Source organism: Xiphophorus hellerii, chromosome 15 (assembly GCF_003331165.1).
Source record: "Xiphophorus hellerii strain 12219 chromosome 15, Xiphophorus_hellerii-4.1, whole genome shotgun sequence".
NCBI lineage: Eukaryota > Metazoa > Chordata > Actinopteri > Cyprinodontiformes > Poeciliidae > Xiphophorus > Xiphophorus hellerii.
The window spans coordinates 6981168-7006307 of record NC_045686.1 but is presented as its reverse complement, the minus strand read 5'-3'; the positions used below and the strand labels follow the sequence as shown (position 1 = coordinate 7006307).

Genomic DNA, 25140 nt, shown 5'->3' with positions numbered 1-25140 from the left:
TCTTCCTGGAATTTGCTCAAGCTAGCAGAAATGAACTAGCTCTTTGCAGTAGCAGTCTGAATGAAGAGCCTGGATTCATTTGGTAGAAAATATTTCCTTTTGAATAACTTCTTAGAGCATTTTCCTTCATTACACTTGTAACTAAAGCTGAAAATTGCAAACTCTGATGATTCATACATTAACTTCTTTGCTAAACGTGTTGGCGTGAATGGGTAAAGTTCAGGGACACGGCACCCACTGATCGAAAATAGATTGCATATTTGATTCAGAGCGGCTAAAGCTGAAGGTTGATAACTTGTTGCATCATTACATCCTGCTTAAAAACATGTTGTTGGAAGGAGATTTTTATAGCTTTTGTTTTTAAATTGAAACATAAATGGGGTAGGTCACATGTGGCCAGTACAAAAGACATTCTAATGAGGTCAGTATCTGTGTCAATGGTTTTTTAACTGAACAAGTTCTACAGAGAAATTGTATTTTAAGCAAATTTATTACACAGAAACAAAAGTGTCAATGTTATCAGATTTATTCTATAACTCTACTGTTGCAAAATGTTGCATTTTTCCCTATATGAACAAAATAAAGTCTTCGGTTTTAATGTTTTAGATAATCACTCACCCTGTTTTATGCCTTCTACGCTACCTTCTCAGGTGCAAGGATAGCGGAATACTCGCAGCTCTACGACCAGGTGATGTTTAAGGACACTCCTCTTTCTACCAGTCAGACCTCCGCCTCCTCGCATCACTTCCACCCAGGCCTGCCGTCCTCTCCGTCAATGCCGGAAACTTCTCTGGATGATGACTGGCTCCACTCCATCTACAGCAACGGGGAGCTGGTGAACTTCATGTCTTCATCCAGCGGGGGAACAGACGCTCAAATGTCCTCCAGCTCTCAGCATAGACTCACCCACACCACCTCCATCCCTTCTCTCAAGACCACCCCATCCGCTCCGTCACAGAGGTGGAGCTCGTGCATTTCCGCGCCAAGTGAAGAAGAGCATGTGTACAGTTCTATAAAGAGAAATCCTTCTTTTAATGCTCCCACCTCGAAGTCTTCCCTGTCGGATCAATCTCAGTCAGCTGGTTCTCTGACAAACCCCCAGCAAGACAACCACTGGCAGTCTGGGCTCAGTTGTAATGGACCCAATGTGGATCCGTCCACAGACAGACCTCGTGGACCCAGCCTGAAGCGTGCCGGTCGGCAGCGCAGCCTCCCAGACCAGACCACCCTGAGACAGTCGGACCTCACCTTACACGATGGCCAACAGGTGGTGGTCCTGAACCGTGCTTCTACTCTGACTGGCATCCTCAATGCCACTCAGAACTACTTGGCCAACTTTAAGGACAATGAGGAAGATGACGACGACTACGTTGAAATCCGCTCAGAGGATGACAGTGAAGCTGAGCATGACAAGTTGAACCAGGGAACCACAAGATCAACTCGGAATCGGAGCGAAGTCCAGTCCCGGAGTCTGCCGTGCACTCCTGTCCACTCCTGCCACCCGCTGGAGCGTGAGCACTTAGAGAAGTACCTGTGGAGCGAGCCGCAGCAGAACCAACCCAAGATCGTCCAGTCTCTGAGGGAGAAGTTTCAGTGTTTGAGCTCCAGTAGCTTCGCATAAGGCTACACAGAAACTAAAAACCAAAAACAACGCTACCACACCGCATATAGTTTGAAAGGGGACAGTGCTGCTTTAGGTCAAATATGCCACACCTTTCGCTGACGAGAAAAATAAATATTAAGACAAAAATAATACATCTATCAAAGCAATCCTTGGATTGCAGCTTTATTTTTAGCGAACTGTTACAGATATATTAAAACAGTATAGGTCACAAGTAAAGGTTAAAACAGTACATCATTAGCTTTTACGTGAACTTCCTTCCAAAAATTTGGAGAGGTGGAATTCATTGTGATGAATTATGATTTTAAAACTTTTAAACCTCTTTACATCTGAGCCTTGTAGAAACATTTGCAACTGATTGTGCTGTACAGATGCAGTAGTTCAGGATATCTGTTAATTTTGCTCCTAAGGACGACTGTACATCTCGTCATCTTTACATCTTTACTAGAGCTGAAAGCACAGTTACCGCTCGTCTTCTTAATTGTGCTATTATATAATATTGAGCAGTTGTGAACAAACTGCTTTTACAATTCAAGATTTGTGCAACTTGAGATGCGCTGCTCAGGCTAGCTAGTCACTTTTAGGATCTTTTAACAAGCAGGAAATAAAGACAAATATTTGGGGGTATTATAACATCCAGTAGGTTAAGTGTACTTATACTTGGAAATTTAGTCTATTTTTAAAATAGTGAGTCAGTCTTCCTCAGACATTGGTCATCAATAGGGAGTCATGCTTAAAGAAAATTGAGATATTCTCTAATGAATAATAAATATCTATTTCTTTTAAAATTGAGAGCATCTGTGAGAAATGGTTCTTACATGCAGTAGATGATGTAAGTAAATGCTGTTTTATTTTCCTTAAATCTAATGTTAGTTTTGGTTTGAGGATGGACCACAAGGGTAAACAGGTGAATTGGTTTTAAAGACGACAGTACTGTATTTGGTGTCTTTTGTTTCTTCTTTATTCAAATGCAAATGTATTTTAATGGTTTACTTTATGGGACACTATCGCACTACTGATTTCACTTCCTCACTCAAAAGGAAAGTCACGTTACAATAAAAGACACTTTAAAGTTCACAGTTTTGTTAAGAGTTTTACCCCCACAGTTGTTTGATTTCAGATAAACGATGTGAAACACAATATATGACTTATTTGTTCGAATGCGTTCCTGCTGTCTCACCAGTACCGCGAGCCACAAACTGTAAATTAGATTTAAAGATATTTATTTAAAAAACAGTTGTGCTTTCATTTAGGGACTCAAAATTTGAAAGAAACTGTGAATATTCTTGGAAATTTGTAGATTTTAATGCACTATTGAATCATAAATGACTTAGAATAAAGAAGCACATGGGGAAAGGCTAAATAAAAACATCAAATCCAAAGTAGGAAAATGAAGTATGTTTTTGTTTGTACATTGCTTTGTTTTTGTTTTTTTTTTCTTGGTGGTAATTTTTTTTTGCACTTTTTTATTTTCCATCTTATTTGTAAACACTTTGTAAAGATGTACATTTTAGGAGTTATTCTTGTATGCCATAGATATGCTTTATAATGCTTTGACGTTTAAGTTAAGTTTACTGTATTTTTGTAACTGGCTAGTCATCATTGCTCAACAGGACAATGCATCTGAGGTAATAAATTCAGATTATTCTCCTCTTTGTGTCTTTTTGTGATAAGTGAAATAAAACGTGAGACCCATCGCTTAAAAACAAAGCAGAATCTGGAAACCTGGACACTGTAACATGACAATGACCCCAAAATGTACTGGTAAATCCACCCATAAAGAATGAGTCAAGGAATTCCTAGTTTAATGCCCAGATATTAATCCCAGTGAGATTCCGTCTCATCTGAAGGCCGCAAGATGAATCTCACTAAAGTTGTTTCACCCATTGCAAGCTAGTGATGCCTCATTTACATTCAACTAAATCATTTTCTAGAGATAAATAAAAGAATAAACATCAATCTGAAGATTTCTTAATGAATTGAATATTTATTGCACTGTACTTTGCAGCCAGACAAACACAAATCACCTGACAAATAATCAGAACTAATTTTATTTTTGATAAAATATAAACAAATGGAAATGATGGTTCCTCGTCAATGTTTTCATACCACTTAAACTTTTTTTCAAATTTCAAACTACAAACTTGAATAAATTTCACTGGGATTTCATAGGTCAGACCAGCACATTAATGCGTCATCATGAAACTGAGGGGGAAAAAAAATCTAAGGGCTCTATGTGTCAAAAAAGTGGGAGAAAATTGCACCTGAAGTGGAGAGTTAAGCGGCGGCTGAACTCAAGGAGCCCTTTTGGGTTTGAACGTTAGTGGGCGATGGGTGATGTCCGGGTCAACCTCGCTTTTCCACATTGTTGCTAAAGGTTGACATGGTGATTGGCTTGCAACAGCAACTCCTCCATCTTCATGGATGGGACTGCTCTACTGCTCTCTGCTGCAGTGTGTGGCCTAAACGTATAAGAGACATAACATCCAAATTAAAAATGTTGAACCACGAATGTAAAAAATAACACAAATAAAGAAATAGAAAGCAATATTCCATTCAACCAACGCAGCGATTTCAAACATGGCGCTCCCGCGGCCTACTTGCCATCACTGCGGCCTACTCCTAGGCCAAGCACAATGTGCCAAACTAGGCCTCGATAAACACTGACACGATTTCAATCGGATCCACAAACGTTTCAGTCATAAGGCTGGGCGTCCACTCGGATTCCGCGTCTGGGGAGATCAGAAAATATCCTTTTTAAACCAGGTCCCAAAGTTCATGAATATCGGACCGACAGTTTTGTGTCTCTGTGCGGCCAGGTGCTAGCCGCATCATTTTTTTTAAAAAAAAAACCGCTCACGTAAAAGTTGCGTCATAATTTTATCCAGCATGACGCATGAAGATCACTCTCATTAATAACAAAAGTGGTGCCATTAGCCACTGTTGCCAGATTTGAAATTTTCCAGTCTAAACACAGGGTAAAATTAAACCTGTAAAACCTGCCCAAATGCAAAGAAACAATACGAATCTAAACCTCTAATAAAACTCATGTTAATAATTTAGAGAAAAAGCAAAATTTTATATATATATTTTTTTATAATGAGGACTGAATGTTTTCTATTTAAATAGAATATAAAATAGTATAAAGTTCTTAGTATAAGTTCTTAGAATTGTATAAGTTCTAAGAATTTATACAGTTTTAGAACCGATTAGAGAAATTTAGACCTGTGCAACAGAGGGCGCTAAAACCCAAATAAGTAAGCGGTCCGGTAATCTGAAATAGAGCATCCTGGGAAATGGAGTTTTCAAAGATCATCACGCTAAGTCGTTCTTTTCTTATTTGATAAACTAACTGATCGAACGGAAAATTTCAACAAATATTAATGGCTTGGATCCACTCCTCAACTAAAAACCATCGAATTGTGGGAGTTGGGAGTATTTGGACTAATTTTCTTCTCGAACCTTCTGGTCGGTAACAGTTTACCCATAGAACACCGCGCCGCTTCCTTTCTTCTCTGTGGTGCGGTGGTCCAATATGTCGCTGTTAGATGGTCCGTTAAACGTGCTCGGCCAGAGAACTACTGGCGAGTCTGTTCGCACTCAGAATGGTAGGTTGTTATTAATTCTGTGGTGCGGTTTAAGCTTGTGGATGTTTTACAAGCCGGCAGAGTCTGAACTGAGTTTTTAATGTATAACACACGTGCCGCTAAGGCTAATGCTAACTAACTTTAATGCTAGCCTAAATTGGTTGTTGCGTTCTACTTTTCTTAACTGCCAATGTCTTTTACTTTGAATAATTGCTTCATTTTATTATAACACAAGCAGTTTTAACTGTAGGTGTGTAATCCCATTTTAGTACCTTCCACTCACTGTCTAATGAATGGAGGGCTATGCTAATGGGGAAGAGAAACACTGTCATGGTCTGAAGGTGTGGCTAGCTGACTGTGCGCCCCACTAAATAAGCTGACAGAACAGTTGAATCAGAAAGTTACTTTTCAGTCAGTTATGTAAAAATGTATCTTTAAGAAACTCCAATGGTAGCAGAATGATTTTGTGTTTTTTACAGTCATGGCTGCAGCATCCATCGCCAACATCGTCAAGAGCTCCCTCGGACCGGTGGGCCTCGACAAGATGTTGGTGGACGACATAGGGGTCTGTGTCATTTTTTTAAACGAACTTATCCACGCAAAAATGATTCTAGTATGCATTGGTTGCTTATCAGTCCTGACTTGGTCATCCTAACAGGACGTCACCATCACCAACGATGGAGCTACCATCCTGAAGCTGCTGGAGGTGGAGCATCCTGCAGCCAAGGTCCTCTGTGAACTGGCTGACCTGCAGGATAAGGAGGTTGGAGATGGGACCACTTCTGTGGTAAGTGCTAGCTGTCAGTATTTATTTATTTTTAATGTTCATGTTATCATGTCAGGTAACCTCCTGAATTGTAAACAGTTTTATAAAAATAAATTAGGCATCATTGTCTATTAACCAGACTGAGTTTGTCTGGAATGTTTCATTCAGCTTTGTGCAAAGAATTTACTTTACAGGATTAAAAGAACCTCAGCCAAACTCGGTGAACTCAATAATGACAATATTCATCAGAAATCTCTCTTTATTTCTGCATTAATTTGTGCCTACACTCCTCACCATTTTGTAGGTTCAATCTTAATGAAATTCTGAGGTTCACAAAACAATTTTCAGCAACTTTACTTCACTTTTATTAAACATGTGGGTGCAAAACAGAAGTCAAAACCTGCTTAAAGCAAAAATTTTCTTCTCATTCTGCTATGCAGGTGATTCTTGCTGCAGAGCTGCTTAAAAGCGCAGACGAACTGGTGAAGCAAAAGATTCACCCCACGTCTGTCATCAGCGGATATCGCTTGGCGTGCAAGTAAGACGACGATATCAAATATGAGACCGCATTGAAAGCAGATCAAGATCATCTTTACAACTGCTTATTTTTGATCTTCCAGAGAGGCTGTGCGGTACATAAATGAGAATCTGACTATCGGGACAGATGATCTGGGAAGAGAGTGTCTAATCAATGCAGCAAAGACCTCCATGTCTTCCAAAATCATTGGAGTGTATCCTAAATATTTGTCTGATTTAGCAGCATGTTAACAAGATGTTATGATGATTTTTAAGTGTTGTGTGAAGGCGGAAAGCAATTCAGTTTCATGTATGTGCCTTGACCGTGGGTCCTTAGTGATGCAGACTTCTTTGCCAACATGGTGGTGGATGCTGCCATGGCTGTGAAGTTTGTTGACGGAAAAGGAGTAGCCAAATACCCCATAAACTCTGTGAACGTGTTGAAAGCTCACGGCCGCAGCCAGAAAGAAAGTTTCCTGGTCAATGGATATGCTGTGAACTGTACAGTTGGTTCACAAGGTACATATTTTACTGGATTAATTTTGGGTGCTATTCACCACTGGCCTCAAGAACTCCCATTTCTTTTTGCTGCTATGTCTTTTAGTGATGTACGCAGTGATACGCGTGGGAGAAAGTAAACTGGTTTTGAAAAGAACAAAGTCACAGTGGGATGAAAACTGTGATGCTTCTTGTAGCCAGATAGTAAATCAGAAGCTGTTATCAATACATGAGACTATTCTTCCTTCCTTTTTAATTTGAGTCTATTTCTGCCGTTGAATGCTTGTTTTGTATACCCACAGAAATGGTGAAGCGTGTTGTAAATGCTAAGATAGCCTGCCTGGACTTCAGCCTGCAGAAGACCAAAATGAAGATGGGGGTCCAGGTCGTCATCAACGACCCAGAGAAACTGGACCAGATCAGACAGCGGTACCTTATAGATCATGTTTGTCTTTATTCTCTCATCTTTAGGAATAATCCCATTTTAATTTGCTGTGGCACTAGTCCAATAGCGCATACAGTGATACGCGTGGGAGAAAACATGAGCAGCCACAAGTCAAGGCAGCAGCTTCTCTCTAAGCTGCAGGACCACTAATTTGAGCTGGACACATTTTTTGTGTGTTGTACTAGGACTAGTACAGTACTGCTTTCCTGTTTTTGCTCTGCCTTAAATTCCTTGCAGAAATATTTCAAATATAAAAAAAATAAAATGATTTGTTTGTGTGGTTTTAGGGAATCTGACATTACCAAAGAGAGGATCCAGAAAATTCTGGCAGCTGGAGCAAATGTTGTACTGACCACTGGAGGCATTGATGATATGTGTCTGAAGTACTTTGTGGACAGTGGAGCCATGGCAGTGAGACGGGTTCTCAAGAGGGACCTTAAACGCATCGCCAAGGCAACAGGAGGTGCGAGCGAAGTCCGTTGTCCTGTGCAATGGTTCCGCATGTCTTAAAATATTTAAATGAAAAATGTTTGCATTTATTTGATATTTTTGTGCATTTTTAGCCACTGTCTGCCCCTCCCTGTCCAATCTGGAAGGAGAGGAGACATTTGAAGTCACTATGCTCGGTCAGGCTGAGGAGGTTGTGCAGGAAAGAGTCTGTGATGACGAGCTCATTCTCATCAAGAAGTAAGAACACAATAACAGATGCATAGCTCATAGGTTTGGTGTAAAACAGTATTAAATAATTAAAAATTTAGATCATTTTCTACATCTGAGGTTGTTTTTAATATTGGTGGTGCATTCATTGATAACTTGATACTAGGGGTGTACCAGTAAATCGGCCCTGATTTCCTTAATTTTGGGAGATCAGTGATCAGCCAATACTTAAATATGAAGCATCTACCTTGCCAAAGGTCTAAAAACCATCGCAAAATCCTCTTTTGCTCTGCTGTGAGAGGTTTAACTGACAGACTGGTGCACCAGGTCATGTCTGCACATTTGAAGTTAACAATAGTCACCACACTGTTGCCAACTCAGCGACTTTCTTGCTATATTTAGCAACATTTCAGACAAAAAAACTGCATCAGTCAAAATTGGAATAAGCAGGTAAGGCTTTTTAAAGATCGGCCACAAAAAAAGTGCAATCGGTGCACCCCTAATTGATATATGAAGTCTTCAGTGTAGAGTTGTGCTGTCATGCTACAAAGGTTTCAATCTGAGCCTGTCTCAAGAATGAGTTGCATTCAGGAACTTGTCTGCTTGACAGAGAAGAGACTCGATGCAGTTTTCAGCTGAAAGGCAGATTCTCCTTTTAGTAATTTTACTGTTTTTCATTCCTTCAGTACAAAAGCCCGTACATCGGCCTCCATCATTCTGCGTGGAGCCAATGACTTCATGTGCGACGAGATGGAGCGTTCACTGCATGATGCTCTCTGCGTGGTCAAGAGGGTCCTCGAGTCTAAGTCTGTTGTACCAGGAGGAGGCGCTGTTGAGGCTGCTCTGTCCATTTATCTGGAGAACTATGCTACCAGCATGGTGGGTTTATAAAACTACAAGCCTTCACCAGTAGGGCTTCCTTTAAACTGAATAAACAAACTTTTAAACATCTGTTTTCTTTCTTCAGGGTTCCAGAGAGCAGCTAGCTATTGCTGAGTTTGCAAGGTCTCTTCTCATAATACCGAAGACTCTGGCTGTGAACGCAGCTCAGGACTCCACCGACCTGGTGGCCAAACTGAGGGCTTTCCACAATGAGGCACAGGTCAACCCTGAGCGCAAGAATCTCAAATGGTGAGTTTATAGACTTGTCACAGAACTGAATTCATTGAAAGCAAGAGTCCTTACACAATTTGGAAAAGTATTTTAATTCAAGATTTTGTGCCACCGTTTTGTTGCCTGGAAGTTGTATCATCATCACTCCGTTTGTCTATGTCTATTTAACCAGGTCTGCCATAAATTCAAAGTAAAGTTTTATATGTATACTTAAAAATGTCAAAATGCTCTGTGAATTCTGGAAATTGGATATAAAAATATGTGTTGTCTCTGTGACTGTAAGAATGCTCATGAGTAGAGCCCCGCATTAATGCAACAAAGAACTTGGATGCAAAATTTGAGAGGGTATCATATTTCAAATGTCATGGTTGCAAATTCTTCATGACACTAATATGTTTAGCCTGTTGAATAGAGTTCCTCTACCATTCTATGATGCCTACAACTGGTGCATTTTTATTTTTTTTTTATAATTATATTTATTAGGTATTTTTGAACATTTATACAAAAAAAGCATTTTTTAGGTGTTGAGATCCTTAAGCTCACAAAAATGGTGGGGACAGAAATAAAAAAAGTTAAAATGTGGGTTAATCATTACCAGTTTCACTTCAGTATCTACAATTATATTTTTCTACTATTACACAGGTTTGCTAATAAAGAAAATCAAAGCTGTAAAATGTTTCTGTAAAATAGCACCTTTTCTATTTTGAGGCTTCATGTTAAACTTTTTGTTGTGTAGGATTGGGCTGGACTTGGTGAATGGCAAACCCAGAGACAACCGCCAGGCCGGAGTGTATGAACCCACCATGGTCAAGACAAAAAGCCTCAAGTTTGCCACAGAGGCTGCCATCACCATCCTGCGTATCGACGACCTCATCAAACTGTTCCCAGAGCCTAAAGAGGGCGGAAGGTCCTACAGAGATGCTGTAGAATCTGGATCTCTGGACGGTTGAAATATTTACTCGTCTCTGTTGGTTCAACATCTGTATTTATAAATTACTGAGCTCTTCATGGCTGCTGCTCTAGTGTATGCCATGCATTTAGCCTCTTTACATTTCTCCCACTCCCATCATCTTTGGAATTTATGCTTCCAAAGGAACTGTTAGTGACTGTTTTGGTTTTGGACACACAAATAAAGCTTCAGTGGCTGTAAATGACTCTTTATTCATTATTATCAGCACGTACCTATTTGCATTACAGTAAATTAAGTTCACAGGAAGCACCGGATTAGAGAAGGCAGCTAATATTGGCACTGACATGTTTTATCTGCACAACTTTGAGGAAAGATGTTCATCCTACAAGCTGATATTGGAATGTTGAGAAATGTAAACCTTTCTAATAAAGACTTAAATCATTGCAGCAAAATTAAAAACATCCTTACAAGACAGTGTTTGTTTAAAAGCTGTACTCCAAGTAACAACTTGAGCTTCACTGTTTGGAATTTGTTTCTGGAGCCTAATGAAGCTGACTAGTCTTAACAGCTGTAATCTGCACAGGTTTAAGAAACCTTTACTTTCCAATTCAGACTAAATATTTGAATCACTAAGTCAAACACCAAAAGCTGAGAAATTCAAATTCACAGTGATAATGGCTTTTTATAGGAGAGGGGGTAAGACCACCACATTACAGCATGTTTTACATCACCCAACAACGTAAACAGATTTTATAATACCTTAATTATCTAAAAATAAATCAAGTGCAATCTAAGCTTTAAGAGGTTTGTATCTCAAACCCTCTCCACACACATGGCGACGCCCATCCCTCCTCCAATGCAGAGGGATGCCACGCCTTTTCTTCCTCCAGTTCTGTTCAGAGCATGCAGTAGCGTAACCAGGACTCGGCAGCCCGACATGCCAATGGGATGGCCCAGAGAAATGGCCCCGCCGCTCACATTCACCTGAAGAACAAAACAAAAGCTTTCAGTGGTACGTCAGCCAACTTCCTGCCCACCACTGATTTACAAATTAGACTAGAACCCAGATACTGATGCCAGTCTTTACTGTTACCTTGTCTTCATTCAGGCCGAGCTCTTTAATCACAGCAAGAGACTGTGCAGCGAATGCTTCGTTGACCTCAAATAAATCAACTTGATCCAGCTTCCAGCCTGCTTTCTCCACCTAAAGGGGAGTAACTCAAAATTAGAAAAAGAGTTGAACAAAATAAAAGTTTTTCGATTTAAGACATTTAATGTTCTTTTGATATCTCACCGCTTTCCTGATAGCTGGTATTGGCCCGGTTCCCATGACAGAAGGGTCCAGGCCTACCTGAGCCCATGAAACAATTTTGGCCATGGGTTTTATGCCCCGTCTCGAAGCCTCTGATTGGCTCATTAAAACAGTAGCTGCTGCTCCATCATTTATGCCTGTAAATGTAGTATTAAATCAGCTTTATGACTGTACAAAGTCCCATTTTGTGTTTGATTGTGGTTCATGAGTAACTCTGGAACCTGAAGCGTTTCCAGCTGTGACGGTGCCACTGCTGTCCTTAACAAAACACGGTTTGAGTTTGGACATGGTTCCAATGTTGCTTCCGTGTCGAGGAAACTCGTCCATCTTCACCTCAACAGGACCTGAAGGACAGAGTAGCAGTTGAAGACAGAATGGCAAAGTGGTCACCGGGCAACTGAAAAAGTCTGTTACCTTTTCTGGATGGCACTGTCATGGGGACAATCTCCTGATCAAAATGTCCTGCTTTCTGTGCCGCCTCGGTTTTGTTTTGAGAATTGACAGCAAAAAGGTCCTGCTGCTCTCGACTGATTCCCCACTGCTTCGCAACATTCTCAGCTGTAAAAGGTTGGCGATCAGCATTAAATACTTATTGACAGAGTACACAAAGCTGACTGAGTTGCTAAGCGTTTACATAAAGACTGAGACCTGTAATTCCCATGTGATAGCTGTGGAAGGCATCGGTCAGGCCATCCGCAACCATGGAGTCCTGCAGGGAGGCGTCACCCATCTTCACTCCTGCTCTCATTTGCAGAGTGTGAGGAGCCTGATTATAGACAAAAGAAGTGATTGGTTTTATGCACAACTTTGTGTTGGTCTATCCTTTAAAACTCCAAAATACACGCCAAGATCTGTGGTGACAAAATTTGAAAACTTTAAGGAGTATGAACACTTTGGAGGGCGCTAGATAATCATATTCTTTTACAATAATTTCCTCATTACCAACCCTGCTCATGCTCTCCATGCCCCCTGCTACTACCACAGTGGACTCTCCAGACTGGATGGACTGAGCTCCCAGACACACAGCTTTAAGCCCAGAGCCACACACCATCTGGCAGCTCCAGGCAGGGACAGGATATGGGATACCAGCGGCAACGCTGGCCTGACGTGCCGGGTTCTGCCCTTGACCTGAAAGAGAATTTTGGAAGTTGTTTTTTTTTAATTATGAAGGAAACAATACTGCAAGATTTGTTAAATAGTGTGAAAACTCTAAAAGGTTTGATAAACATTTACCTGCAGTGAGAACATGTCCAATGATAACCTCAGAGACCTCTTCTGGTTTCACCTCAGCCCGCTTCAGAACATCCTTTATCACAGGCGAGCAAAGGTCACGCAGAGTCAGCGAGGAGAGAGCGCCACTCAAGCAGCCTGTATGAAATCGGCAAGTTATTAAAGTGTTAAATAAGTGGAGTGTCTAAATCTATTTTCGGTTTCACATGGTGAGCCAATCTTTTCAACAATATCTTGTGTTAAGTAAGCTCTTAGAAGTAAAATGTTTCGATCTTCACAGAAATGGCCTGTACGAAAAGATGATCATCACACTCTAAAAAATGTGGCCTTTTTAAAACTGTTCTTTTGGAGTTCTAAATAGATATTTTTTATTTATATCCATACTCTGAAGCCCAAAGTAGTATAAAATCTCAGAAAAGTTATTGATTATATACCTTAATATCTGATTTACAGCACTTTAAAAATGTATCCTGACACTTTTAAATAAACACAATATTATGCAGTTTGATATTACCTGTCTTGGCCTATAATATATTATATATACAGTATATATACTATATATATATGTTTTTAAGCAAAGTTCTGCTAAAGGATTGTAGGACCTATATTATATTTCAATTTATTTCAGTATTTTTTTTCAGATTAGCTAAAAATGATGTATTAGTAGCCTGAATGTATAGGAAACTGCATGCTAATTTATGCGGTTTATCTTTTAACAGAAACGATCAGATAAAAAATACTGTACCTTTTGTCCCTATAAATGTCAATGTTTTTGTTTTGAGTTTTTTTTTTCTTCACATTTTGATTCGCTTTTATTTAACAGCAAGCGGCTGGGAATACTTTAATGGGAAAAAGTTAATTAAATCAGATCAGAGAAGAAGTAGATGTCGTCTCACATCATGTATTTTTGGTAGCCAATACTAGCAGGCTCGTGTTCCATGGGACTACAGCTACCGGCCAATCAGCAGCTAAAGAATACGTCAGATATAGAAGCCAACCAATCAAAACTCACCAGGAACCTTGTGCGCTTAAGTGCAGGACAGAACCTCTTTGCTTAATTACAAACGTAAATAAGATGTAACATATAGCACTTAGTATAAACATATGCATAAAATAGAAATAAAACTCTACACAAATGAGTCTCTTATCCTCACAGATAACTACACGACAATAATAGTTTAAAAATGTAACAAATGCATAGTTACAATGTATGAAAGTCCAGTTTTAACAAATAACTCTAGAACATTAAGGAGGCCTGGCTTTACCTATTGGAGTCCGGGCGGCAGAAACGATAACAACAGGTTCGGCGTTCATCCTGAAAGGCGCTGGTTTGAAGCTGAAGTCTTCTTTCTATTCCTGCCTGTCCACTGACACGGCTCTGTTGACACTGCATAGACGTACAAATGTACAAATGGAACTCATAGAGAACACAGCGCCACTGTGTGCTTGGGAGGATGAGCACAAAAGGTTTGCATAAGGAAGAATTAATATGGAGATCCAACATTTCCACTAATTTCCAATAAATAATTAATAATATTACTTAAGCGTATCATCAACTGATCAAATACAAGAGATAGACAACTTGTTAAAAAACAAAATAGCTTGTCAATATAAATATCTATTATAAAAATATATTTATATTTGTATGTATTTCACTAATTATTCTAGGTTACATTTTACAACAGGAATATTTATCTGCCAGCTTTGAACAGGATTGGTGGGCGTGGCTACAACCACTCTTGTTAATAGGATTGGTCTAAAACTGAGCTTGTCTGCAGAGGTTAATCAATCAATTGTTATGATGTAATAGCCACAGTGACAGTTTATTTTCTGGTGCCCCACAGCACAAGAACAGTGAAATAATTAAACACAAATAATGTGTCTTTGACATAATCATGCATTTAAACTGAAATGCATAATTAAACATTTAGTAAATCTGCTACCAACTTCTATATCAAAATAAGATCTGTACTATAATGCCCTATGTTCTAAGTGTTTATGCAACTCTTGATTAATACAAGGCTTAAACTATTTTTTATGATTCTTTTAATACTGAAAATGTAAAACAAATATATATTATTTTTGCATATCAATTAGTTCAATGTTTGGACTTCCTTTTCCCAACACATCAAATTAAGCTTTCCCAAAATTGGAGCTTTTATACAAAGTTCCTGATTTTTATTAATAATTGGTTTCACTCTATAGTATTAAAAATCTTTATTTGTATTTGGTCAGTACATTAAGAGGGCTGAAGAATAATATGGACATCGCATATGAACTACTAACATTTTAACAGAATTGTCAAAACTGATTTTTTTGCCAATGAAAATAAAAACTATTCTAAAACAAAAAAAAAAGAAGAAAACCCACAGGCCAACATCTAAAAATTACCTCCTCGAATATTGTGAACCTAATGAAATTTTTAGTGATGTTACTGACTTGACACGTTACAACACAAGACGGCCTGATTTCAGTGTCAATAGCTTAAACAGCATAGCCGTGCTCAAATAAACAGAGTGAAAGGTACTAGGTTTAAATCATACATTCACGCAATTCAAATCTAACATCAATCCTGTTTATATCCCCATTAAGCAACACAAATGTGACAAAGGCATCACAACAGGCAAAGGGACAAGGGTGAAAACAAAACTTCTTGGACAACGGTGCTGTGTTACAGACTATGTATTTGCTGCCTTGTTTTTTATACTGTATATAAAAAAAAAATACAGAACACATTAAGTACATTACAAAACTGCGCCATCACTTGTGTTGGAGTCCAGGCCATTCTGGGCATGACGTGACCCTGCAGTCCTGGCGCCCTTGGTCACCAGGGCAGCCTTGTCCTCGTTGGGATCGGTGGTGGAGTCTGTGTCATTCGAGTGTTGAGTCAATGATGTCTCGCTGCCTGTGGGAGAGTCCACACTCTCGTACCCCGCACTCAGCTGGCTTCTGAAACCGGCAGGTCCTCCAACTCTACCGGATGCAGTCTGACTTCCTGGCGCCTCCTCTGAGTGGTTGGGGAGTTTGGTCTCGGTGTCACCGGGGCTGGAAACCACAGGGGACATTGGAAAGTCTTCTTCGGCGCTGCTGACCTCTCTGTACAGGCTAGGCGTGGTGGTCTCACTCCTTTGGGATGAGTTGCTATTGCTTGGACCATTGGAGACCCTTCCGTAGTCTTTTCCTCCTTGTTCGGTTGGAGCATTGGCCTGTTCTGGCTGAGTGGAGGGTTCGGCAGATGAGCTGGAGGCAGAGGGTGAAGTCCTACTGGGGCCTGCTCCAGCTGAAGTGCCCTGAGACTGAGTGAGCTGCTGACGGGATTCTTTCAACTGTTGCTGTAGGACAAGGATGGTACTCTGCATCCCTTCCACCTCTTCGTCTAGCTGGATAATAAAGTCATTTAGCTCTGGAAGTGATGATATAAAAAACAGCAGAGACATTTTAAAATTTGCTTGAAATATGGTACAGAGGGGAAAAAAGAAGTTTGCTCATACCGTCTTGACTGCTTTTGAGTTCTTCGCTGTACTTCTTCTGCAGGGCCAGCTCAGCCTCTAGCTGCGCGATGCGTCCCTGGGATAGCTGCCTACCCAACTCCTGGTTTTCCTGAATCAGCATCCGACATTTGGCCATCAGTTTCTTCCCTGTTTGGCTGCAAGGGAAACAAGTCTCACATCACACAGTGAACAAGGAGACAAATGCAAAAGGCAGGCAGACACTGATGATCTGTTCCCACTGCCTGTATCAGCCCATCACTGCCCCACAACCCTAATAGAAAGTCTCCACATGACCAATCAGACCTAGCCTCAACATGAATAGCAACTTTTTGAAAGGGCTTGTTGAATACAAATATATGCAAACCATTTAAACTCGTCTGAACCAATGTAGTCAGTATGAATAAAGAAACTTCCTTACCCCAATGCTTTAAAAATTCAAACATTTTGACAAGTAAACTATTTCAATGATGTTTCAGTCTACCTCAACTTACCACAATGCGCATGGATGAAAGATAAACATTGTACAAGGCAACATCACAGTGGCTTTTAAATTTTTTACCCTTCCACCATTACTGTGTCTAAGTATTGGGAGTAATTTGAGCAATGTCACAGAACATAACATCCACAAAAACACCAAGAAAAGCTTCAATCTAAAAAAATCAGTACCAAACTTAATGTGCACAATAAATGATGCAAAGATTCTGTGAAGTATTCCCTTTAAAGACAAAACAATGAAAATGTTAACAGCAAAATCAACCAGCTTAGGATGCCGTTTGTTCAAGTTTTCAACAGAAGAAAAGAGAAAAATATATTATAGTTGCAATTATCAAGACTATTTATTTTAAAACTGACTAGTATAGAAGGCAATAGTGATTGTTGAAATTGTATTACTGCAAATGCTTTAACACATATATGCCTATGGTACTGTCCCCATGAGTTAACATATAATAAAGACACCAGCAATTGTGTCCAATGATAATCATTAAGATTAAACTGAATTACCAAAACCTTGTTATTGTCATCAGTGTACTATATATCAATTACTTGATTGCATTAACAATTTTGGTCTTATTTTTTTCCCCCCAAAAGTGTTCTTTAAGTCATTAAAAAATAAAAATGCCAACTTTAACCCAAAGCCACACGATATCAGCAAAACAAGAACATGCAATATCATTCCTAAATATTGATACCGACTGGGAGTAACCCACATTTCTTTTTCCATCATGTTGACCACCACTATCCCTGAGTTGTGGCATTTAAGTGACTAAAATCTTCATCATGTGTGGGTATACAGACGGTGACAGTCCAGCCCACTGAGTTTGAATGTTTAACACCTAGAACAAATGACCCTAACATGGAATCAAAATAGTTCTAGGAAATTGCACATAAGCCGCTATGCTAGTTGTAATCGAAAAAAAAAACTGAAGGTCTACTTTATAGTAAAGTGAATGTAATACTTTTTAAAAGATAAAAAGAGTATGAGAGCTTCACAAGTTAAATGTCTGAGTCACATATTTGGGAAACTTAATTTCTAAGCTGTGGAAGAAATTATTTGGTCAATCACAAAAACACACAATACAAAACAATATATCCTCATCAACTGATAACATGAAAATCTGCAGAACATTTGCACTCACAGTTTGACAACAGGAGCGCACCTACAGCAGTGTGTTTCTGTAATGAATTTCAACTGTTCTGCAAACTTTTACACGAGTGTAAAAGATGAGGACCAATCGTGCCTCTTGGTTTCAACACACACTGCTGTAAGTGTTTGCTTTAAGAGAAACGAGAGATCAAATTAAATGGCAAGGAAAAGAAACAATTCACAAAATAAAACATTTAAATACACTCTACCGTGTGGAGGCCCATGTTCAAAGGCATGGGCGAAAGGACCCTCATGCCTGAACCATAGTCCCTTTGTGGATGAGGATCTGTCTCCGCTCACAGTCTTATATCAGTTCTAATGTCTCTTCCCCCAAAAGTCTTACTTTTAATCCTAGTAACTTTCCTCTTATGAATGAAATGTGTCTAGACTGTCCAGAAGTCTTTACAATTCACAGAAAGACTAGCAGGTAATTGTGTGATGTGATCCACTGTTAAATGTCTTTACAAAAGCAAGTATGGAAGCTTTCTTTGAAATGTTCAATTGATGTTTTAGGCTAGGGATGCTCCCCGCCTGACACGACCTCCCCCATAAGCCCTTTATTTTATGTGTGAACTGTCTGGTTTGAGCTGAGGGGTTGGGAAGGGGTCATCCGGTGCGGGGAGTGAGCGACCACCTCTTCGGAACAGTCCGGACTCCTTCAGGCCCTCGGACGGTGAGGGGCGGGAGCTGAAATACAATTGTCACCTGACCATACTGTCTTTTCTCTTTAGATTATGTGATATGTAGCTGCCACAGTACAAGAGAACAAAAGCAGTTTTGTTTTTGCAGTGACTGGCTTTCTGTAAAGTCTGAGTCTTGTGACCAGTACAGCATTTTGTCAGCCTTCCGCCCCACCATTGTTCCTGCATGCCTGCAGTGAGAGTGAGGGTGGGGGGCGTGAGGAAGTCTTGACTTTTTGTTTGAAGGGGGGAGTTATTTTGATTGTCTTTACCTATCAGGTGTAAATTTCCAGGCACTCAGTTCATTTTGGGCCTGCTCCAGTTTGTCTTTAGTCTGTTCCAGTTCAGCCTTCATTTTGAGGAAAAACAAGTTGATGGCTGGATCCACCATGGACGACCGCAGCTGGGCCACACTCGGCTGCTGGACTTGCTTGAGGTACTGAATCTGGGTCTGCAGAATGCAACAAATGCAACTTAGTCACTGGTATAGGAGTACAACCAACTTCACTCATTTCATTTGCCAACAGCTCTCTACTACAAAACTGACATTAAAAATTTGGATTTGGAAAGCATACAATTATGACACTCATGAATGTTTGTTTTGTTAAAATGTTCCAACCCTCCTTATGCACTTTAGCACCACATCCACTACAAAATTTATGAGGTGTAGACATTAAGGCCGATGACATCACATCCAACCGGCCAAATATATTACTGTTATGGGATGCATTAATGTATTGCAATCCACATATAACAGTCAACACAATATTGCATCCAAACATTTATTTGTAAGTGGGAAAATTGCACAAGCTGATATTCAAATTTAAGAAACTGTGCATCTGTAACAAAAATAATCTTGCAGCATAAACATGTGTTGTTTTTTTTTACCAGTTTTGAGGACCACTTGGATGACAAAATTCAGATTATCAAGGTAAGTAAATCTGCATACTAATTCTTTTAAAAGAAAATCCACCTAATAGCCCATTTTACAGCACTTTGCTCATTCATCATTCGCAAGAATCACTAATTTTCCACCACTCTTAGATTTCCATGGATGAGTGTTATGCATTCAATCAGTAAAAGCCTTGTAAAATACGGTAATGCATTAATAATTAAACATAAAAAAGGAATTGTACGATTTCTTGAGAACCGTTTGTTAAAAAACAGAACAAAAATGTATCTGTCCAGAGTGAAAAAAAACATGACAGCCAGCACTGCAAATGTTTGCACTCATATTATTAATGGTCAATATGATCAATATTTAAAATTTCCAAAGTCATGAGAAAAATACCTAAGGCTTTTCTCAACCACCAGTTGTCAAAATCAGTCTGATATTGCATAAATTCGTTTTCTGAAAGGGGTTATATGTTGTTAACATTTCACATTATTAGAATTACTAATGAAAATGCATCAGCATTGATACAGCCATCATCTGAAGGCCAAAACAGGAGAGTTCCAGGCATTCCAGTATAAAATTAAGTTCTATTTTCTGAATAAAAAAACATATTAAATACAAAATAGAATAATGTTAAACTGATACATACTGTGCACTCTTGCATTTCCTGCTCCTTGGTGGCAAGTCGCATCACTAAGATGTTCTCCCTTCGTGCAGACTCCTGCTGCTGCTGCTTGAGCTTTTCCTCAGACTCCTTCAGTCCTGGCACATCATTGGCTACGGTGTGGAAAACAAATGCATCATCAGGTTGAATTTCACTGCTAAAAATACTAATGTAATAATGAGCTAACGTCAAATGTACTTACAACAGAGCTCTGCATATTTTGTTTCAAGGACCTGGACATATGCATCGTGTTGCTTCCACCTGTAAAACACAAAGAATTTTTTAAGTTGTTATTAGAATACTTAAAAGAAATTAATTTAGATATCATCTTGCACATAAAACAGAGAGGGTGTTTACCTTGTACATAGCTCTTCTCTGGTCAAGGTTTTCATGTCAGACTCACTCAGGCGAACCTGTGAGAAGAGAAAAACAGCGACTGGTCAAATAATTCCGTTACCATTTTAGAAATAAATGGCTCTACAAACAATTTATCTTAATAACAGACCAGCGGGACAGGACTAACCTTTTTCGGAAGAGGCTCCTCGTTGGTCATTGTGAGCTAGAAGCAAAGAAATAAGAGAAAACCGATCAGCAACCGAAGCTTTAGGTCAGTACATCATATTTTCAGTTGCCAAGGGCTGAATATGGCAACACAATAAAAATGTGCCATGTTTGAATACAAAGACATAGAATACATAGTGGAATATAATGAGTGTGTGATGGAGTATAGATATTGCAGCGCTGTTCACTTATTCGCCACTAAAAGTTACCATTACCAGCTACTAATCGCTGTCGAGCCAAATGTTCGGTAGTGTGGCAGCAGCCAACAGTTAACAGCGACACAGCGTGTAGAAGCTAACCAAGGTTAATTACTGATTGCTAATGACATTTACCAACCTGCTAAACATTAAAAACATTTAAAACACCGCTGATGTAACGCTACGGTGTTTTTAACGGTCACTTATGTTACGTTCAATTCTTGGCTCCGGTTCGACTCCTTGTTATCACAAAATGGCGCTGAAGGAAATGACTCCCTCCCTTACGCTCCTTTTCCTGAAACTAGCGGGCTCTTGGCTGCGGTTACCAGGCCTAACGCCATCAAAGCACTCACCAGGTCGGTTCCTTTCGGTGTTTCCGTAAACACTCGGCTTTAATAATTCCTTGCAGGTCCAAATGTAAGAGATACGTTAAGTTTCGCAAAGGAAATTTGCAAGTTTCAGTCACGCTTCGGTGTCCGGACTCTCATCTTCCTCACCGAGGACAGAACAGAATGGCTCTGAACGAGCTGCGGTTGTATTGCACTCAGGCTGCTGCGGAGCAATGTCAAAGAGGGACGCAAAGGAAGATATAACACTCCTACTTTTTTTGTTTAAAAAGTTTTAACTGCAGAAAAATTTACTTTTTTTTTTTTTTTTTCCTTTCACGTTGTCAATACATTAACATGTTAGCAATCTTCGACCCCGAAAAACAAAAATGTTTTATAAATTTTATTTAGATATAATTTAGATATAAATACAAATGTGAGCATAATACAAGGTATTTTCAGAATAGCTTGTTAGGCTAAGACTGAGACATACATGCGGACATATTTTTTACCATATATTTGTAACCATTTATACTCATTCTAGACTGGTTAAAGGAACATGGCTACTTTTTCCCAAAAGAAAATCTTTCATAATTAACTCAAATATTTAAGAGCGAGTTCTCATCACTGTGTAGACGATCTCCGATATTACTTGTGACGTAGGAACGGATAGTTCCATTTCACACTGTGGGTTCCACGTTTTCATTTTTATTTTATTTATCTTTTATTTGTTTACTATACTGTTTTCGCTAGGGTATAGCATTCCATAATATAATAATGACAAATAATAAATACCTAAGTTTAAAACAGTTATTAAAATCTCCAAGTTGCTCTCACGGGATCACAGTGCATTCTAATCAAGGCCATATGAATTAAATGCGAGTTATTTCAGGCGATAAACATGGGAATTGTCAGAGTTTTTTTTTAATCTAAAAAAATCTCAATTCTACCGTGGAGTTCGTTGTGCTTCTTTATTATGGTATTCGCCGTCCCCACGCAAGCTTATATAAGTCCTACGCACCTCACGAACCCCCACATTTGCTGATAATAGTACCGTCTCTTCGGCTGTCAACTTGAAGTTGCACCTTTCAAGGGCAGTTTCAATTACTTATTGGACTGCTCACGAGTTGCTGTAATCTTGCACAGAGTTATAGGAAACATGCTTTGCAGAGCTGGAGAACTACGCAGGTAAGGCAGCTGAAAATTACCGAGAAATAATACCGCTGAAACTGCATAGAGAACCAGTGGAGCTTTTGCTAGCGGCAGTCAAATGCTAACTTGCAATAGTGTAGTTGTATGTCGCGTGCTAACAGTTAGCTTGTCAGATGCTAAGTTAGATTAGCTACTCCTTTATGTTAGTTTATGGTGGACCTAAAAAGGATTTGGGTTAATTTGGTTATGTATTCTTATGTTTCGGTGCACTTGTAAACTGAAACGTGGCTTTGTAAAAAGAATTTTTAAAAAATGTAGCCGAAGCTATTTGCTAATTTAGTTGATGTTTATCCACTTTATATAACCAGAACGAAATCAACGTTCACCTGGTCATCTATAGTTAATTTTCTTTAGTCCACAATGCCCTGCAAACTTGCCTTATAACCCTAGAATGTTGCCATTTTTACAAAACCTTTGTGCTCAGTTTTGCAATTATGTGATCAGCTTTCAAAAATGTTTTAAAACTTAATCCTGCATTAAAATTTTCAATAATTTTTACTGACATATTTCTTTTTATGTTCCTTGGTCTTCAAGATTGCTTGCTTACTAGTCCTCCACTTTTACTTAATTCAAAACAAAGAAAAATCTTGTTTTCCTTTTATCTCACAATCAATTTGTGCTTCATTTGATCAGCCTGTCACATGATGTATTCTGATTGAAGTATGTAGTTGTAAAGTGGGGGAAAAAAATGGAAAAGTTCAGTTTACACGTGCTATCAACAACTGGTTTATTCTTTTCTTTGTTTTGTTTTCTTTCCAGGTGTGCTGCCAGCCTCAGCCAAAGCATTTGTAAGGTAGCTGCATCGAGGCAGAAGCACACACTTCCTGACCTGACATACGACTATGGAGCCCTGGAGCCTCACATCAATGCAGAGATAATGCAGCTACACCACAGCAAGCATCATGCCACATATGTTAACAACCTTAACGTTACGGAGGAGAAATATGAGGAGGCTCTCGCAAAGGGTACAAATGGCCACCTGAAGTCACTTAGGATTGCATGAATGCAGATTTAAAATTAGGATAGTTTGAGAATCGTTTCCAAGGGTGCATATTTATGTGTCCTCAAACATCTCTCTGTAATCGGTATTCTTCTTAAATTTTGACATTGCTGGTGTGTGACTTATTTTAGGAGATGTGACTGCACAAGTTGCCCTTCAGCCTGCTTTAAAGTTTAATGGAGGTGGCCACATTAATCACACCATCTTTTGGACGAATCTCTCACCAAATAGTGGCGGTGAACCCCAAGGTGAGGCAGAAACAAAACCTTATTTTGTTTGTTTTAGTTTTCTAACTCTTAAGAAAACTTACTTCCAACCTAAAATAATAGTGTATATTGAACATGAATAAATCAGTAGGTCAAAGTGATTTGCTAGTTTGCAGAGACATAATTTGAGTGGTTGTGTTTTTTGTTTTGTTTTGATCTCCCTGACCTGGATTAGTCAGGGAAATGTGCTAACTGACAGTGTGGGAAAATTTATTGCACTTCCTCGGTGGCTTTAAAATACCATAACTTTCTGAAGTATTTCAGCCTGTGGAGGACACTTATTGCTTACTGACTGTTAACTTTGTAGCCTGCAAGTTAGTTTTACTGAGACTTACTCCTGATCATGGATGTTATTGCTCTAAAGTAAAGATCTGTCTTTCAGGGGAGCTGATGGAGGCCATCAAACGGGACTTTGGCTCCTTCCAGAAGATGAAAGAGAAGATGGCAGCTGTCACGGTAGCTGTTCAGGGCTCAGGCTGGGGATGGCTCGGTTACGACAAGGAGAGCGGACGACTTCGCATTGCTGCTTGTGCTAACCAGGATCCACTGCAGGGCACTACAGGTTTGTTTAAAATGGCTTTGAAGTGAATCAGATGGGACCATCCACTTCTAGTATTTCATTGTCATGTACATGTATTTTTTACCACCGTAGGCCTCATCCCTCTCCTTGGCATTGATGTATGGGAGCATGCCTACTATCTCCAGTACAAGAATGTGCGCCCTGACTATGTGAAGGCTATCTGGAATGTAGTCAACTGGGAGAACGTGCAAGAACGTCTACAGATTGCCAAAAAGTAGAAAAGGCTCTTTAGTCAGCGCCCAATAGCACCTTTTATCAAAACCTTTCAAATAATGGATATGAAAAACATTTTTGGTTAAGCAGCACTTGCCATTCAAAGATGTCTGTAGCATTCATAAAAATAAACAATTCAAAGTGCTTTGCTGTTTAAAACAAACCACATCCCCTTTAATTAAGGAAAGAAATCTGAAAACCAAAGACTTCTGCAAATGCAAACCACCAGAGTCTTGTTAAAGCGCACAAAAACTGGCCACCTTTTGACATAGAACCTGTCTCTTGCTTTTCATACCCAACTAACTGGTTCCACATGGGTGCATACTTAAAAAGGTGTGTTTTTGTCCAAATAAGTGACACTAGGATCAGACAATATAACGGCTGTCCATGTTTTTGATGTAATATAATAAAATAGTGTTTCAATTGTACAGGCTTGACTTCTATGTTTTACAAATTGTCCTGGACACTACACTTGCTGGTAATGTCTGGATTACCAGCAATGAATGAATAACTGGAATCATTTCATACTGAAATCAGACAATGTAGGTCATCTTTAATTCTGAATTGAGCTTTTCAGTACTGTAACTCAATATTTTTTATCTAGTTTAAGCAATATGTGTGTCCTTGCTGGAGTAGACTGGGTTGCCATTATGTTTTAAGTACAAGTTGAGGTAATGCAATGTCCACTTCAGTACCAGAAACAAAATGTTTTTAAGAGGTTGCATTAATGAGAGGATCATAGTAATTTGCTTTGG

At 39.3% G+C, this 25140-nt stretch overlaps 5 protein-coding genes and 1 non-coding gene across 10 annotated transcripts in view; 4 read left to right on the top strand and 2 right to left on the bottom strand.

The window, feature by feature from the left end:
* The window catches only part of LOC116734106 (pleckstrin homology domain-containing family G member 1), a 65361-nt gene extending 62089 nt beyond the window's left edge, over positions 1-3272 (top strand). For 2 of the 3 annotated variants that reach the window (XM_032585265.1, XM_032585267.1), the window contains exon 17: positions 651-3272. In XM_032585265.1, coding sequence (XP_032441156.1) covers positions 651-1621 — 971 coding nt within the window. In that variant the 3' untranslated portion in view covers positions 1622-3272. The remainder of the gene's footprint in view (positions 1-650) is intronic. The other variant, XM_032585266.1, reaches the window with a different exon arrangement.
* Positions 3273-5093: 1821 nt separating this feature from the next.
* Positions 5094-10354, top strand: tcp1 (t-complex 1). The gene is made up of 12 exons (XM_032585879.1): positions 5094-5229; positions 5688-5773; positions 5867-5995; positions 6415-6512; positions 6595-6705; positions 6828-7009; positions 7291-7417; positions 7721-7896; positions 7997-8120; positions 8777-8969; positions 9058-9221; positions 9940-10354. Exons 1-12 carry the CDS (start codon positions 5157-5159, stop codon positions 10151-10153), a joined length of 1677 nt encoding a protein of 558 aa, XP_032441770.1. The 5' UTR covers positions 5094-5156; the 3' UTR covers positions 10154-10354.
* LOC116734756 (small nucleolar RNA SNORA29) lies at positions 5465-5602 on the top strand. Its single transcript, XR_004342261.1, has one exon. It is a non-coding gene; the product is annotated as a small nucleolar RNA SNORA29 (small nucleolar RNA).
* Positions 10345-14059, bottom strand: acat2 (acetyl-CoA acetyltransferase 2). Its single transcript, XM_032585895.1, has 9 exons — positions 13921-14059; positions 12659-12793; positions 12372-12553; positions 12074-12191; positions 11840-11983; positions 11647-11769; positions 11408-11562; positions 11207-11317; positions 10345-11097 (listed from the first exon to the last, which is right to left on the bottom strand). Exons 1-9 carry the CDS (start codon positions 13967-13969, stop codon positions 10927-10929), a joined length of 1188 nt encoding a protein of 395 aa, XP_032441786.1. The 5' UTR covers positions 13970-14059; the 3' UTR covers positions 10345-10926.
* A 798-nt stretch (positions 14060-14857) lies between these two features.
* On the bottom strand, positions 14858-21339 carry wtap (WT1 associated protein). 3 transcript variants are annotated; one of them, XM_032585892.1, is made up of 8 exons: positions 21142-21335; positions 20554-20589; positions 20388-20443; positions 20233-20291; positions 20016-20143; positions 18744-18922; positions 16147-16301; positions 14858-16058 (listed from the first exon to the last, which is right to left on the bottom strand). In XM_032585892.1, the coding sequence occupies exons 2-8, from the start codon at positions 20581-20583 to the stop codon at positions 15400-15402; spliced, it is 1266 nt and encodes a 421-aa protein (XP_032441783.1). In that variant the 5' UTR covers positions 20584-20589; positions 21142-21335; the 3' UTR covers positions 14858-15399. The 3 variants fall into 3 exon arrangements, 2 of the variants coding, with proteins under 2 accessions (XP_032441783.1, XP_032441784.1); XM_032585893.1 differs by lacking the exon at positions 21142-21335 and adding an exon at positions 20928-20948; XR_004342225.1 differs by lacking the exon at positions 14858-16058 and having other exon boundaries at positions 16156-16301; positions 18001-18922; positions 21142-21339.
* Positions 21340-22127: 788 nt separating this feature from the next.
* On the top strand, positions 22128-24813 carry sod2 (superoxide dismutase 2, mitochondrial). Its single transcript, XM_032585899.1, has 5 exons — positions 22128-22302; positions 23086-23291; positions 23458-23574; positions 23975-24154; positions 24245-24813. The coding sequence occupies exons 1-5, from the start codon at positions 22274-22276 to the stop codon at positions 24388-24390; spliced, it is 678 nt and encodes a 225-aa protein (XP_032441790.1). The 5' UTR covers positions 22128-22273; the 3' UTR covers positions 24391-24813.
* The last annotated feature ends 327 nt before the right edge of the window (positions 24814-25140 follow it).